We start from the raw sequence: 16,623 nt of genomic DNA, 5'->3' as shown, positions 1-16,623 counted from the left end.
GCCTTCCACCTCCTTTTGAGCTGAAGACATGCGCTGTTAATTCCCAGTAGTGTTCACAAATGTTGTTCCCTGGTTGACTTCCTCCGAGCCCTGTGGCAGTCGAGTTTTTGGAGAGACTCGCTGCCGGCCCAGTACACGCGCTAACTAAGAGCCCGGTTCTGGGGTAGGTGCTCCGCATGTGGCGGTTCCCTGTAAGGCTAACCCCATGCGATCTATATCTTTCGCTAATTAATTTCCCTGCTGGCAAACTGCGTCTTCCTTGGGCAGAGCCCCTCTGCCCCAGTCTCCATGTTGTAGTAACTCCTCCCCAATTGGGCAGGATCTACCTTGAAGGCTCTCCACATGGTTGGAAAGACCATGTGATGTATTCTTCCACTTAAATATCCCCCCCTCTCTTGGGGCGAGGTGTGGTCTCCGCGGTGTCCTCCTCTTGGGAGGGACACCCCCCGACTAGACCTAGCGGCCCAGTCGGATAATCCCCCTTCTCTTTTAGGGAGTGGAAATAGAGAAGGGGAAAGAGGCCACGACTGGGTTAAGCCTGTCTCTATCTCTGGGTAGTCGACTTGTCCCCAAAAAGGGCCGTTCAACACTCATAACTGTGTTGGGGGAGGTTACGTGTCGACCTGGTGTGCTGGCTATGAGGCACACAGCAAGTCTGCCCACCACACACCGCCAGTTCACGTAACACAGTTCAGCATTGTGGCGTTTTGTATAGGGACCCCTAGTGTCACTACATTGACACCAGCGTCGTGTGAGTGACAGATAGGGAACGTCATGGTTACTGGTGTAACCTCCGTTCCCTGATGGAGGGAACGAGACGTTGGTCCCTCCTGCCACAACGCTGAATTACCCGCTGAAATGGCCGGATTTTTCTCAGCGTAAAACCTGAATGAGTGGTTGCATACCAGCTCCTTTTATACCCATATGTTCGGGGGAGTGGCATGCAAATACCACTCGCCAATTTTCATTGGCCTTTTATCAAAGACCAGAGGTGTCTCGGGCTCCCAAGAGTGACCCCTAGTGTCACTACATCGACACCAATGTCTCGTTCCCTCCATCAGGGAACGGAGGTTACACCAGTAACCATGACGTTATGTAATAACCGAGATGACATACAATGAAAAAAGATACAATCAGTATCCAGTTTTTCCAAATGACCACTTTTTTTTAACAGTCATTTTGTGAGTCAATTTGCAGTGATTTTAAACAAATGTATATTGCACAAATATATATACAGTATGCGTGGCATTGGCATATGATCAGTATTGTTTCAATTTATAATATGTTGTAACTGTTAATATTATTTTTTTACACTCGATTCTTTCTAATCACCCCTCAGACAATGGTGTATACATGGTCATACTGACAGTCAACTTGTCCAGCAGGTGAACTGAAAAAGTTTGTGAAGTGTCTCTAAGGTTTTCTTTCTAGTTGAGCAAATCAACAACAAACCTGTCATCACTGCTGCAGCTTGTAGAAAAAAAAAATCTGTTTTCTTTTTTTTATCTGTTTGTTAGAGAAATTCGCTTGCTTGTCTTTCGTATGGCCATTTTATGGTTGTTTTGTCAAGTAGTTCTTCTCATCCCTGATGGGCAAAGGGCATTGTAAAGGTGTGGATGTGTTAATGGTGATCATTCGCGTTACCTTTGTGCAAAGGCATTTAAGATATCACAGTAATGTCAGCACAACAGGGAGCAATTAATGAGCACATGAAAGCATCTTTTTATTTAACACTGTAGCTTGGAACATCCCTTTAATTCATAAAAGCATGCACAAGACCTTTACATGAGGGAATCTTTAAAAAACTCTTTAGTGTATGATGGAGCAGTTAGTAACTTTTAAGAACCTTTTACAAACCCTTTAAAACTTGGAGTAGTTAAATGCCTTTTAAAACATCCACAGACTTTTCATTGCATGATGGAGCTGTATTTCATGAATATTCAGTTAACACTATTATAAAGACATCTTAGAGTTTTAGAAGTATTAATTTCATTGCATAAATGCACTCAGATGGACATGCTATAATGCAATCTCAGAGTTTCTAATCAAAACCCATGTGCCTGTTTCTGCATATACCCCAGGGCTTTCACAGAATGCAGACATCAACCAGGAGCCAGAGTGCTGTGATGTACGGTGGAACCTGAAGTCCATCAACCGCTCTCGCAGCACATTAAAAAGAACTCACTCTTCCTGCCATCACACATCCGTGACCTCCACGGGTGCTCCACGGCTTGGGCAGGGCCGGCTGAAGCTTTGCTTGCTGGTCCTAGTTTTTCTTCACACTGTGGCTACCATTACGGCCAATCAAAACTCCACCTGCCTGACTGCCATATTTCCACTGGATGACAATCCCCCCAGGGAAGAGTGATTGGACAAGGTTGGGCTAACTCTAGCGAATCCAAATGCTCCAACACACCTCGTACATCAGTAAAGAAGTCCCTCACTTAAAGAGACACTGAGTGTACCGGGTCTCAACCAGAGAACACTTAACCACACTTGCCATCAACACCTTGTTGGGTTTGGATAAAACAGAGAACAGAACACAGGAATAGTAGAGGACAAAAGATGAGATTAATATGAAGAGTCAGATCATGCCCCCACAGAGACTTCTCACTCTCTTCTTAAACACACACACATACACACACAAGATTTAATTTCACTTTGCACTAGGAGATTAACAGATTTTTTTTATTTATTTTAGTTTCAGCTGTTATTTTCACTTCAAGAAGGGTTTGACTTCTGTTCAGTGATTTCAGAGCACCCTGGAATGGAACTTGGATGTCAGTGTTTCTGCCAAACTCAATCTTTATACTGTATGTTGTGTGTTGTTCTTTTGCGTATTTTGAGAATGAGCATCACATCATAAAACCCATCAACCACTACTACAGCATTAGGACAGGCTACAGATAGCACATTCACTTGTCCGCTCACAAGTCACTTCCTTTCTTTTCTCTATTACTCTTTCAAATGTATACATTGTTTTTTGACCTGATGCTCAGAATAAATTATAAAATAATAAAAAGGGGTAAAAAAGACAGTGATGAAAAATAGATATAATCAGATGTTAGCAGAGCCACAAAATATATTACAAAAACCAGCACTTTTGGTGAAACAGGGCAGTTGACATCTCATCTAAACAGGTCTGCTTAAATGTTTGTTTTTATTCTTCACCTTCAGACATAATTAGCAGTGCTGTGTAGATTACTTCTGAATTGTAATCTGGTTTAAATTGTAGCCAGTAAAGTAATCTATTTGATTACATATTGAAAGTAATCTAATCTGATTTCCTTTAGATTATTTTTGGATTAATTCATGTTTATTTGATTTCATATGCATTTGAGTAGGATAAGCTTGTACCAATTTGCCAATGTTGCTTAAATGAATTAAAGAAAACGTACTTAATGGATCAAAATACGATAATTTTTACTCACTATTTGTCAGTTTCTGAGGTAAATAAAAAAGGCACTTATTCTTACACCGTCAATTTTGACGTTACAAATGCCATCCATGTGTGGTAACAGATCAGACCAGTTATATTTGTAAAAAAAAAAAACGGTTTAAAAGTTGTCACAAAAGCAAAAGCACATTCATGTGCATATTTAAAGCTAAGTACAAAAGCAATTTGCAAAACTAAAACTAACTGTACCGCACTAATGCAATCAGTTCGGTATATCAACTGTAGGCTAATATAGAATTAAAAAAAAAAAGAAGATGAATTGAAGTGAACAATAAATTATTAACAATTTACTGCCTTTGCCTGATTAATATGTAATGATGTAATCCATAAAACGTAACTGTAATCTGATTATGAGTATTTTAAAATGTAATTTAATCAAATTACAAGTACTTGATTTTTTTAATCTGATTATGTAATAATCTGTTACTATCCAGCACTGATTACCAGCTTGCATTTATATAGAAACCGAAGATTATAAAATTTTTCTACAATAGGTTTTGGAAATGCTGACTAAAATACAAATGTCGATGTTTAATGCAATTTTCTGTTTCCAAAGTCTCGGCTACAAATTCATGCAAACCTGTAATAACATATCCAGGTGATTTGCATCCTCCATTATGGCAGAGGTGAAAGTTGAAAGAGTGTGGTTAGTGGTAACGCCTACAGAGATCTTATGCCTTCATCTATATCACTATATAATTTACATGACTTAGTCATGATGTAGAGAGAGACTACATCTAGACTGAGACTCCCATTTAAATATACACAGGTCAGCATAATCAAAACAACAGGGTTTTGGCACAACCCTGTAAAGATGGAGGATGATAAATATTATCATATATTCTACATTTTATTGATATATATACATTTTATTTTGCACTTTATTCATTTAAAAATGTGCTAAAACCCGCCTCAACCTTTCTATAAACTACATCTTAAATGTTATGTGAAAGCATAATTTTTTCAGTATATGGTCCCTACACCATCCATAGCAGTTCAGCAGTCTTTATAACTTCATTCACTGAGTGCATATAAATTATGCCATGCATTTTAATATGTAGATGAAACTAGTTTATCTTCTGCAGTTCACATGCAAATGGAACTGAAAAAGCTAAACTGTGTGTGCTGTTCAATCATTATCTAACACAATTATAGTCATTTTACCATAATTTCCCTGTCAAAAACAAAAAACAAAAAAACTATCTATTGTGTAAAGGCCTTAGCAAATAGTTGTGTGTGGAGAAGGAGTTAAGGGCTTACTCTACATTTCTCCTTCTGTGTGGTTGTTGTCTTCTGTGTTTGCGTGTAATGGCTAATAGGAACTTATGTGCTGTTTTGCCTTCATCAAGACATTCTTTTCTGACAACCGTTGTAAACTCCTGTACACCCAAAATAGTCATTTGGTCATTATTTTCGTGTGTGTTTACAGAGTAAATTCACCAGTTTTAATTTAATTCCTGTAAAGTTCAATCAGAGTTACTTGACTGCAGAGACATGCACAGTGACTTAAGTCCAACCCCTTTGACTGCATTGCCCAAGTGCTCTTTTTTGGATAATTCTTTCTTTGGGAAACTACAAATAAATAACTATTGAGATTCTCTTTATAGTTATTATTTTATTATTATATTTTAATTTTAGTTAACATTAGTTAACAACATAAGGTAACATGAATTAAACAATCAACAGTACTTTAACAGCATTTATTTTAAATTAATGTTAATTTCAACATATAGTAAATACATTTTTAAAATCAAAAGTTTTATATGTTAACATTATTAATGCAGTATGAACGAACAATGAACAATTGTATTTTTATTAACTAACATTAACAAAGATTAATAAATGCTGTTAAAAAATGTATTGTTTATAGTTAGTTCATGATACCTAATGCATTTACTAATGTTAACGAATGGAACCGTTTTGTAAAGTGTTACCAATGACACTAATATTTACAAGTTTGCATATTCATTTAATCCTTGACTTATTAAACGCCGGACGAATTGTCACGTTGGTGAGGTAAGAAGCTGTTTATTTACTCTTGCTTCATGATTGACAGGATTAGATGAACTAGCTCCTCCCGAACCCTTATTTAGAACTCAATTAATTATAAAATAATGCTTTACATTTTTAGTAGTGTATAATGAGCAATTTCAAGAGATATTAGTAAACAATAGGCCTAAGTAAAGAGAATATTTAATAAAACAGGAAAATAAAAATTATGCCTATGAAGTCACATACAGATTAATATTACGGACACGGACACTAGCGGACACTGTTTTGTGTCCAGGATACTTTATGTAATCTTGGCCCGGAAAGTGCCTATTTCCTTTTTTGAGTCACTGTCCACCACTGTATGTCTCTACATAAGAGTAAATTTAACTGTGTAGGTGATGATTTAATGTTCTTGGTTTTACTCTATACCTTCTCTGTCAGTCTTACTAAATTGTACCTGTATCTGTACCAAGTGTTCTTGAATCTGGGCTTTATCCACTGTTTTCACCTTCAAATTATGTAAAATGTTTACTTAAAAAATATCAAATTTTCCCTATCAATTTTATTCTTAATTTATGTTAAGTTGTAATGATAATTTTATGGAGATATTATTTTTTCACCCAGTGTAATAGACATATGGCAAGCATACAAAGAATAGCATATCAAAGTCTTGCATAACTAAGGTTTTTCTTTTTTTTTTACTGCATCGTGAAGCAAACATGAGCACAATTGACTCCAAAGGCTTAAATAGACTTTCCCAGTATAATATTAATGTCTGTCACTCTATGTGGAGGCAACACTAACTCCTAAATTATCATTATTACTATAAATGATAGATAGTTATCATTATATATCTAAGTGAAGATAACAGGCAGGGAATTATCACAGATTACTAGGAGAAAATAAAATGTATGAATGTAAACAGTCCATCTTGGAAGAGCTGCATAGAACATATTGTAGTTCATCTGATGCTCTCCAGCATCTCTATTAATTACCAACCTGTTTCATGCTGATTTCAAGATCAGAGATTTATTTTTTTAGTTATCCAAAATGTATTCTATATCACTATATCTCCATTGTAATATCAAAGACCACTTATATAATCTAAACTTGAACCTGGCATATAAAATCCAAATAGCTCTTCTTTGTAACAACTGGTTCTCCTGGATCTTTTGATCTGTCTGATTCCACAGTGTCATTTCTCACATGCCCCATCTTCAACCCATCTATGTCTTAATCCTATTTTCCCTCTGTTCTTCTGATGTAGACTGTAATAATTACTTGAATGTAGCCTGTCCTCTTTGATGTCTCTCTGTGATTTTGTTTAGTTTATGTTGTTCTGCCTCTTTTGTTTTTTTTATGCCTTAAAGATTTACATTACTGTTTAACCCTTGTCAAAAGAAGTGTGATTTATGTAGTTGAATGCTGCCCTGCTCTGTAAAGGGTGAAACTGAAGCCTGCAGTTTATAGAGTTTTAATGCTGGCAAAGAAACAGACAGACATATTTAGAAATTACAGTTATTGTCATACAATAGATGCTTTAGTTCAGCAATTCTCTTTGATTTTTTTTTTTTTTTTTTTTTTTTTTTTTTACAGAAAGACTTTAATTAATATTTATAAATCAGTCTCACTGGTCATGACCTTTTTTAGATGAAAACAGCTACATTTATTAAAGTTCTATTCGAAGAAAAAATAAATAGAGATATTAACTCTTGCAGAACTGATGTCTGTGTTTTTTTTTACTTGTGTTAGAATAGTGTCTGATCAGTAGTGGATGAAGTACACAAATCCTGTGCTTAAGTTAATGCACAGTATTTATTATAGGGAGCAGTGCAATCACAAAAGAGACAGAAGCATAAAGGGTAAAACTTTACAATAAGATTGTGTTTGTTAAGATTATTTAATGCATTATGTATCATTATCTAACACTGAACAGTATTTTTTTTTTTACAGCATTCTTTATCTTTTTTAATGTCAAGTTATGAAAATACAATTGTTCATTGTTAGTTCATGATGCATTAACTGATGTTAACATATTCAACTTCTAATTTAAAAAATGAATTAGTATATGTTGTAATTAACATTAACCAGGATAAATAAGTGCTGTAAGGGTATTGCTCATTGTTAGTTCATTTGAACTAATGTAGTTAACTAATGTTAATACAACCTTATTGTAAAATATTGCTGCAAAAAGTTCCAAAAATGTTTAATGTTAAAAGTCCAGAGTTGCAAATTAAAACAGTGGGTAAGAGCATAAACAAAAACAACAGTTTTTGAAAAAAAGTCTACAGTACACGCTAGACCAATTCCGGTACTAACAGTGCCATCTCTCCTCCACCAAACATTGGAGGCTGGAGATTCTTGTGTCAAGCAGTGCTAACAAAAACCTTGGCTTAGTTTGGAATAGCACACTACCATACTGCTTTTACTATACTGGTGGCTTTGCTGGAGCACCGTGCAAGGAAAATGTCCATGGTAGAGGGGAGAGGGACACCGATGATCTTTGCGGCTGTATTTACTGTTTGCTGTAGTGTTTTGCGGTCTTCGGCGCTGCAGTTCCCATACCAGACAGTGATGCAGTTGGTCAACACATTCTCAGTGGTGCCCCTGTAGAATGTGATGAGGATGGGTGGAGGGAGACTTGCTCTTTTCACGAAGTGGAGGTGCTGCTGGGCCCTCTTGGATACTGATATTGTGTTGGTGGTCCAGGAGAGATCCTCTGTGTTGTGCACCCCCAGGAATCTAGTGCTGCTGACTCTCACCACGGTCGTGCCGTTGATGGTCAGTGGGAGGTGGTCAACAGAATTTCTCCTAAAGTCCATCACAACCTCCTTTGTCTTCCCCACATGGAGGGACAGGTTGTTAGCGCCACACCATTCAAGTAGTTGTGCCACTTCCTCTCTGTAGAGTGTTTCATCATTGTTGCTGATGAGGCCTACCACAGTTGTGTCATCCGCAAACTTGATGATGTGGTTTGAGCTGAACTTGGCAGTGCAGTCATGTGTCGGCAGCATGAAGAGCAGCGGACTGAGCACACAGCCTTGGGGGGCACCTGTGCTTAGTGTGGTAGTGCTGGAGGTGTATTGTTAAAAAGTCCAGGATCCAATTACAGAGGGAGGTGTTGAGGCCCAGCAAGTTCAGCTTATTGATGAGCTGTTGTGGGATTATTGTATTGAATACCGAGCTGAAGTCAGTAAACAGCATTCTTACATATGAGTCTTTGTGTTCTAGGTGATTCATGGCCAGGTAGAGGCAGGAGGATATTGCATCGTCCGTAGAGCGTTTTGGATGGTATGCAAACTGGAATGGGTCGAGTGTGTTAGGGAGACTGGACCTAATGTGATACATGACTAACCTCTCAAAGCACTTCATCATGATTGGTGTTAGTGCAATGGGGCGGTAGTCATTCAGGCAGGTCATAGATGACTTTTTCGGTACCGGTATGATGGTGGTGGGCTTGAGACACGTGGGGATGACAGCCTGGATCAGCGAGGTGTTAAAGATGTCTGTTAGCACATCTGTCAGCTGTTCAGTACACGGCCAGGTATGTTGTTGGGACCCACGGCCTTGCATGGGTTAATCCTAGATAGGGTTTTCCTCACGTCGGCTGCAGAGAGGCAAAGCACCTTGTCATTGGGAGGTGTGAATATTTTCTGTGCAGGTGTGTCATTCTGCATTTCAAACTGTGCATAGAAGTGGTTGAGTGCGTTGGGGAGGGATACGTCATCATCACAAGCCTGTAGCAGGGGCTTGTAGTCAGTGGTGGTCTGAAAGGCTTGCCATAGGCTCCGTGTGTCTCTGCTGTCTGTGAAGTGGTTGTTGATTTTTTGTGCATGCAACTGTTTTGCATTCTTGATACCACGGGACAGATTGGCTTTCGCTGTATTGAGGGCTGTTTTATCCCCTGATCTGAATGCATCATTCCAGGTCTTTAGTAGCCCACGGACCTCTGCTGTCAACCATGGCTTCTGGTTGGCACGTGTGGTGATAATCTTGGTGATTGTCACATCATCAATGCACTTTCTGATGTAGGCAGTCACTGTTTCAGTGTACTCTTTCAGGTCTGTGTGATCATTGTAGGTGGCTGCCATCTTGAACATGTTCCAGTCTGTGTCCTGGAAGCAGTCCTGGAGTGTTGAGGTAGCATCCTCTGGCCATACTTTGATCTGTTTTTGAACTGGTTTGGTGAGTTTCAGAGGTGGTCTGTATGCTGGGATTAGCATAACAGAGATGTGATCTCAGTGCCCGAGGTGGGGGTGGGGGACAGCCTTGTATGCATTTTTTCCAGTTGTATAAACCAAGTCCAGTGTGTTGTTTTCCCTTGTTGCAAAGTTCACATGTTGGTAGAACTTCGGCAACACTGTCTTTAAATTTACATGGTTGAAGTCACCAGGTACAATGAAAAAGTCGTCAGGGTTGTTTGTTTGTTGCTCACTGATAGAGCTGTGCAGTTCACAATGAGCATCCCTGGTGTTGACACAAGGGAGAATATACACAGCGACAACAACAGTGGCTGTGAACTCCCTCGGTAGATTTAAGGGGCGACACTTCACAAACATGAACTCCACCAGCGATGTACAGTGTTTGTAGACTACCACAGCATTTTTACACCATTCTTTGTTAATGTATACACACAGGCCACCTCCACGAGTCTTACCAGACAGCGTTGTTTCCCTGTCTGCTTGGTAGCAGGTTAGCCCGTGCAGCTGAATGGCGGAGTCCGGGATGTTGTTGTTTAGCCATGTTTCGGTGAAAATGAACACACAGCAATCCCTCATCTCACATAGTGTATATCGACGGAGTCAAATATCGTCCAGTTTATTGTCCAGTGAGCGTACATTTGAGAGCAGGAGTGTTGGAAGAGCCGGTCTGGTGGGGTTAGCCTTTAGCCTTGCTCGCCACATGCTTGCCACATTTCCATCCTCTCTCACACCGCTTGTGACGCTTGTGCGGGCAGCACCAGTGGGCGAGGCCGCTGTCTCAGGGTCTGGCTTCCGCAGTAGGCAAAGGCTCCGTAGCTTCTCTGTAGTCACCAACGAAGGGTTATAATTACATGCACTACCAGTTTCCAGAAGGCACTGGCGACTGTAGACATGTTGTAAAGTGGTTTCCTGATGTTTTAGCATTGAAGGAAAGCAGTTTGATAATGAAGGGAAGAGACTAAAATACATAGACATACCGTTTTTAAGACCCAGAGTTGCCGCTGCTTCCATCCTCGCCGCCATTTTATGAGTTTTTTCTCGTGTAAATACTGTGTAACGGCTCACCATTGTGTTTGATTAATTGTGTTAAAATTCAGTTGATTACTAACTCAGATCCAGAGTTAATGATTTAAAGTTGGGATAACCCGAGTGATCACAAGACCAAAAATATTGATGCATATATTGATGCAATATTGAAACTGGTTTTAACTGGTACAAAGTGTTTTGTCAATATTTCTAAATACACTGTAAAAAGTGAACATATGCTGCTGATGCTTGAAGGAGCTATTTCTACTTGATTTAAACTCTAAAAACTAATTTTGTTGGTGTAACCTAATGTAATCAGATTTATGTAACCTAAAACAAGGAATTGTTGCATTAACTTCAAATTACTTTGAACCAACATACAATTTCCAATACAGCTCAATAGAGCTTGGTATGGACGCGTTCGATGCATGCACACACTACAATTGTATTGTCATACTCCAGCACACCTGTAGAGGACAGTACAGATTCATGTCAGCTATAGGAGATCTGCTCTGAAGTACATATGAAGAAATAATGTTGCGATGGAAGGCGTACTGGGATAACAACTTCACTTTTTAACCATAGGAGAGAGCTTAACGGTCAACTAGCATGTCATGACAGTAGTGATGGCAGAAACGAAGCTTTCCAAAACTCAGTCAATTGAACCAACGCTGAGGACATCTGCTGGTCACAGGCATATAAATGCAATGAGAAGATTTAAGTCAAAGATACAATGACACATGCATTGGAAATTATTTACTGCCTTGTATTTGTCATATATTTTTCATGGTTGTCTACAATATCTTGGAATAAATAGATATACTTGGAAAATATGTAGACCTCATATACAGTCAAGCCAAGTCAAGTCATTTTTATTTGTATAGCGCTTCAAAGCAGCTTTACAGAAAATTATGTTTCAACAGAAAAAGCTGTAATATGGTAATGTCTTCAAGTCATAATAGTGCGGTTAAAAAAAATACATGATTGTAAATTGTGCCTTAAAATAAATAATAGAAAATAGTTATATTTATATTTAGACCCCAGTGAGCAAGTTTAAGGTGACTGTGGCAAAGAATACAAAACTCCATAAGATGTTGGTTAAAGGAGAAAAATATCCTCGGGGGTAACCAGGTTCACTGTGGGGGCCAGTTCCCCTCTGGCTAAACAGCATGAATATAATGCCAATATTAGTTATTTACAGTATGTGTAGTACAAGTCAAGATTTGAAATTACTAAACTAAGTAAGTGTTAGGGGCCAATGTTTACACAAAATATATTGTATTAACTGTAAGATTAATGACTAAAGCCTTAGAATTTACATTCTTGATTAACTTTGGAAATGGAAACAGATGCATTGTTTATTGTTATTTGTCTGATGAAGGCTGCAATTAATTTATTATCTATGTATTCCATTTTAAGAGTGTGGTCCATCCTTTGACCAAGGTGATGCAGGCAAAGGTCAGTAATGTGCACTGCAGTTCGACTGTAAGCTTGTGTCAGATTAATTTCCGGTGGTGTCTTCTTAAGACCAAGTTTTAGACAGTGTCCAGTGAAGTATCCCATGTCTGACTGTTGGTTCTGGCATCAGTTCATCCTCTGTGAAGTCCATCATAGTAGACTGAAGTGATATCTGGCTGGCACAGGCTGCAGTTTGTCGTCATCACTCAGCAACACATAGTAGTGGTCAGCCATCAGGCAGGACCGGAAACGGACATCATGCAGGGCCAGAGCTAGATCTGGCAGGCTCTGGTAATCTCAGGATATGTATCTCGAGGTTAAGACAGGGAAACAAATAGAATAATATAAGTGTAGATGCCATTCACTTTAAAACAATATATAGAATATAGAATATGAGAAGTGTTTCTGGTTCCGGCAGACCTAACTAATGCAGCATAACTATGAGTTGATAAATAAATTAGGTGTATGTCTAGGGCTTTACTGGTTGTTTAGATCAGTGTTACTATCAGAAATAATTAATAATTATTTCTTTAGTTATTAATTAATATTTAAATTAATTAATTGAATCTAACTCATTAAAACCTCATATGGGGCTCCAGTAAATGTAGTGTGCTACGTTTAGGAGCAAGTTTGGTTATTAGCAATAATTAATAATTATCAAAAATAATTATTCATTATTAAAATCAATAGAACATTGATGAGAATCAATGTTAGCTTTTTTAATCCTTTAAATCAACAATTATCAAAGATAATCTTTAATTGTTAACATCGATGAAACATTAATTAAAATTAACACTAGCTTATTGATCATTCAAATTCAACAATCATCAAAGATAATTATCAATTATCAAAAATCAACAGAATATCAGTAAGGATTAACATTGACGGGGCACCACCCTGAAATCAGGGACTAATAACCAAATAGTAAAACAGTCTCAATATTAGATTGTTTTCTAGGAAAATCGACATCCGAAGAATATCGATTTTCGGGAGAAAAAACAATGAATGAAGGTTTGAATCTGAGCACTGACATCCCGTCAGCATGACACAGGCGTATGCAAAACAAACCAAAACACTTCTCTTTGTAATATAAACAAAGTTTATTTATGCAGTTATATCAATTAATAATTAATACAATGCAGTCAATAAACTTCTGACTTACAACTACAAACTAAACAGTGATATGATTAGATATGGAAACTAAAATAATCCTATAACACATTAGGTGTGTGTGTGTGTGTGTGTGTGTGTGTGTGTGGTTAGTACGAGAGCGAGAGAGAGAGAGAATAAAGTGATGGCCCCAAAGCCAATTTCGCGATTGTGGGAGAGAAAGCAGCTGTTAGTTTATCACTCAGAGACGCGGTGGACGGCTCGTAAAAGTCCCGCGTTCTTTGACCCTTAAAGGATCAAAACAGTTTGCCGGTCTCACCCGCGATGGCGAAAATGCACAACAGTCCAATTTGGTTGGACCACAATACAGCAAAACAAATTCGTGATAATTAATACCCTGAGTATTAATAATGAGCGGACATGGCGGTCCGTAAACTGTACAAGCAAAAAACCTTGAAACACAAGAATAACACACTATAATATTCTATCTCTGTCCAGACGTAAACTTCTTACTTGAATCGCATGAGGACACAGGTAGAATGTGTGTTCATCCGTCCTTTAAATCCGACCCGGTTCCTTGAGGCTCGTGTGATGATGGGAGGCCGTTTCCTCACTCTGTTGGCGGGCACGGCTGTTGATTCTCGGCGGGCTGGAGGAGAACTTCAGAAATGTCGACTTGATTGAAGATGGAAGAGAAATCTTTAATCTCTTCACTTTTGCAGGCAAACGGATGAAGATGCGGACTGCTCGGCAGTCTCCTTCGGATCCGTTAGAGTGTTCGGTTGAACATAGAGTAATCTCAACTCGTCCAGCGAGATGGAGATTGTATGGCCACAATTTCAAGTCGGACATTACTTCCTTGTGCCACGAGGTTGCACCTGAGAGCAGCGAGGAGCTGCATCTACACACTGCAAACAAAGTTGCTGGAAGCAAATCCCGGAAGCATTTCAGACGTATTTCAACTCCTGATGATGTCATGGTTTGAGGGACGTTCTGTTGTGCCTCATCCAATAGGAGTTGAGAGTTCGATCCTTTAGTGAGCAAGGCTTCATGGGATTTGTAGTCTGTTTTGGACTCCCTTTGATTTTTTTTTTGGCGCGATTTTTTATCAGTATAATTTACGACTTGGAATGTGGGGGCTTGAGTTAGGTTTTACGACTGTGTAAGGCCTGCCTTTGTCTTCTACCTGAATACATGAGGCCCAACATATGCCAGGCTGATATGTTGAGTCTTTAGTCTAGACTTAAACTTAGAGAGTGTGTCTGAGTCCTGAACCATCTATGGAAGACTATTCCATACTTTAGGAGCAAAATAGGAAAAGGATCTACCTCCTTTTGTGGATTTTGATATTCTAGGTATTATTAACAGGCCAGTTTTTTGCAATTTTGCAGTCTGAGAGAAGGACACATAAGTACTGTGGAGCTAGACCATTCAAGGATTTGCAAGTAGTTTGTAAGTAGTAAGAAGTATTTTAAAATGAATACGAAATTTAACAGGTAGCCTTTGTAGTGACGCTAAGATTGGGCTGATATGATCATATTACTTGGTTCTATTCAGCACTCTAGCTGCTGCATTTTGAACTAACTGAAGTTTATTTATGGAACCTGCAGGACATCCTCCCAGTAATGCATTACAGTAATCAAGTCTTGAGGTCATGAACGCAAAAATTATTATTTTTTTGGCATTAGAAACGCCATTGTTACTTTCGTAACCTCCGTTTTCTGATGGAGGGAACGAGACGTTGTGTCGATGTAGTGACACTAGGGGTCACTCTTGGGAGCCCCAAACACCTCTGATTTTTTGAAAAAAGGCCAATTTTTTTGCATGCCACTCCCCCAGACATACGGGTATAAAAGGAGCTGGTATGCAACCATTCATTTAGGTTTTGTGCTGAGGAGCCGAGACCAGGTCCCGGCCATTTCAGCGGGTAGTTCAGCATTGTGGCAAGAGGGACACAACGTCTCATTCCCTCCATTAGGGAACGGAGGTTACGAAAGTAACCATGATGTTCCCTAACTGTCACTCACTTGATGTTGTGTCGATGTAGTGACACTAGGGGTCCCTACACAAAACGGCACAACTATCCGAACTGTGTTATGTGGACTGGTGATGTGAGATGGGCAGACCGCTGTGTGCATTGTAGTCAGTGCACCAGGCTGTCACGTAACCTCCCCCAACGCTCTTATGAGCATCGAACGGTCCTTCAAGAACAAGTCGACTGCCCAACAATAGGGACAGGCTAGCCCAGCCGAGGCCTCTTTTCCTCTTTTTTCTACCCAAAAAAGAGTGGAATTTGTTAACTGACTGGGAACCATAAGTGTCTACATCGGGGGGTGTCCCTCCCATGGGGAAGACACCGCGGAGACCACACCCCGCCTAAAGGGGGGGGGGATTTTGAGTGGAAATACATCACATGGTCTTACCGAGTCTTGTCGGAAGTATGTCATGTGGAGAGGTCCCATGGTAGGTCCAACCCAAAGGGGGAGGAGTTTCTACAAAGCATGGCGACCAGGGGCAGAGGGGCCTCTGCCCAAGGAAGATGCAGTTTACTGACAGGGAAATGATTTTGTGGAAGATATCACATGGGGTCACCTTCGGGGAACCAGCATATGTGGAGCACCTACCTCAGTACAGGGCCTCATTAGCGCACGTACTGGGCCAGCAGCGAGTTTCTCCGCAAACTCAACTGCCACAGGGCTAAGAAGGAAATTCATCCAGGGATCACAGTCTGTGAACACGACTGGGAGTCAAGAGCACACGTCTTCACCTCAAGGGAAGGGAAAGGCGCTATGCACAAGCGGTACACCCGGCCAGCTGTCCCGGAACTTACCTGCTCGTGCCTGCCAATACACGGGATGAGACCGGCTCAACCCGGAGATTGTAGAACCTCGCAAAGGTGTTGGGTGCTGCCCAGCCCGCTGCTCTGCAGATGTCTGCCAAAGAGGCGCCACTGGCCAGGGCCCAGGAGGCTGCCACACTCCTGGTAGAGTGGGCTCGTAACCCCGCAGGGGGTGGCATATCCTGAGCCTGATATGCCATTGCGATGGCATCAATGACCCAGTGGGCAATCCTCTGTTTGGAGACAGCGCTTCCTTTCCACTGTCCACCGAAGCAGACAAAAAGCTTCTCGGAGCTTCTAAAGCTCTGCGTGCGATCCATATAGATACGTAAAGCTCGCACCAGACACAGCAATGCCAAGGCTGAGTCTGCCTCCTCCTGGGGCAGTGCTTGAAGGGTCACCACTTGATCCCTAAATGGGGTCATGGGAACCTTGGGCACATAGCTTTGTTGGGGTCTCAGGATCATGTGAGAGTAACCCAGACCGAACTCCAGGCATGATTCACTGACAGAGAACACCTGCAGGTCCCCTACCCTCTT

General features: G+C 40.1%; 1 protein-coding gene across 1 annotated transcript in view; it reads left to right on the top strand.

Moving 5' to 3' along the window:
• nalf1a (NALCN channel auxiliary factor 1a) overlaps positions 1-7,104 on the top strand; it is a 321,419-nt gene extending 314,315 nt beyond the window's left edge. The window contains exon 4 of the mRNA XM_051702545.1: positions 2,082-7,104. Coding sequence (XP_051558505.1) covers positions 2,082-2,368 — 287 coding nt within the window. The 3' untranslated portion in view covers positions 2,369-7,104. The remainder of the gene's footprint in view (positions 1-2,081) is intronic.
• The last annotated feature ends 9,519 nt before the right edge of the window (positions 7,105-16,623 follow it).

Source organism: Myxocyprinus asiaticus, chromosome 7 (genome assembly GCF_019703515.2).
Source record: "Myxocyprinus asiaticus isolate MX2 ecotype Aquarium Trade chromosome 7, UBuf_Myxa_2, whole genome shotgun sequence".
NCBI lineage: Eukaryota > Metazoa > Chordata > Actinopteri > Cypriniformes > Catostomidae > Myxocyprinus > Myxocyprinus asiaticus.
Note: the sequence above shows the minus strand (reverse complement) of the source record. Positions and strands in the feature narration are given on the sequence as shown.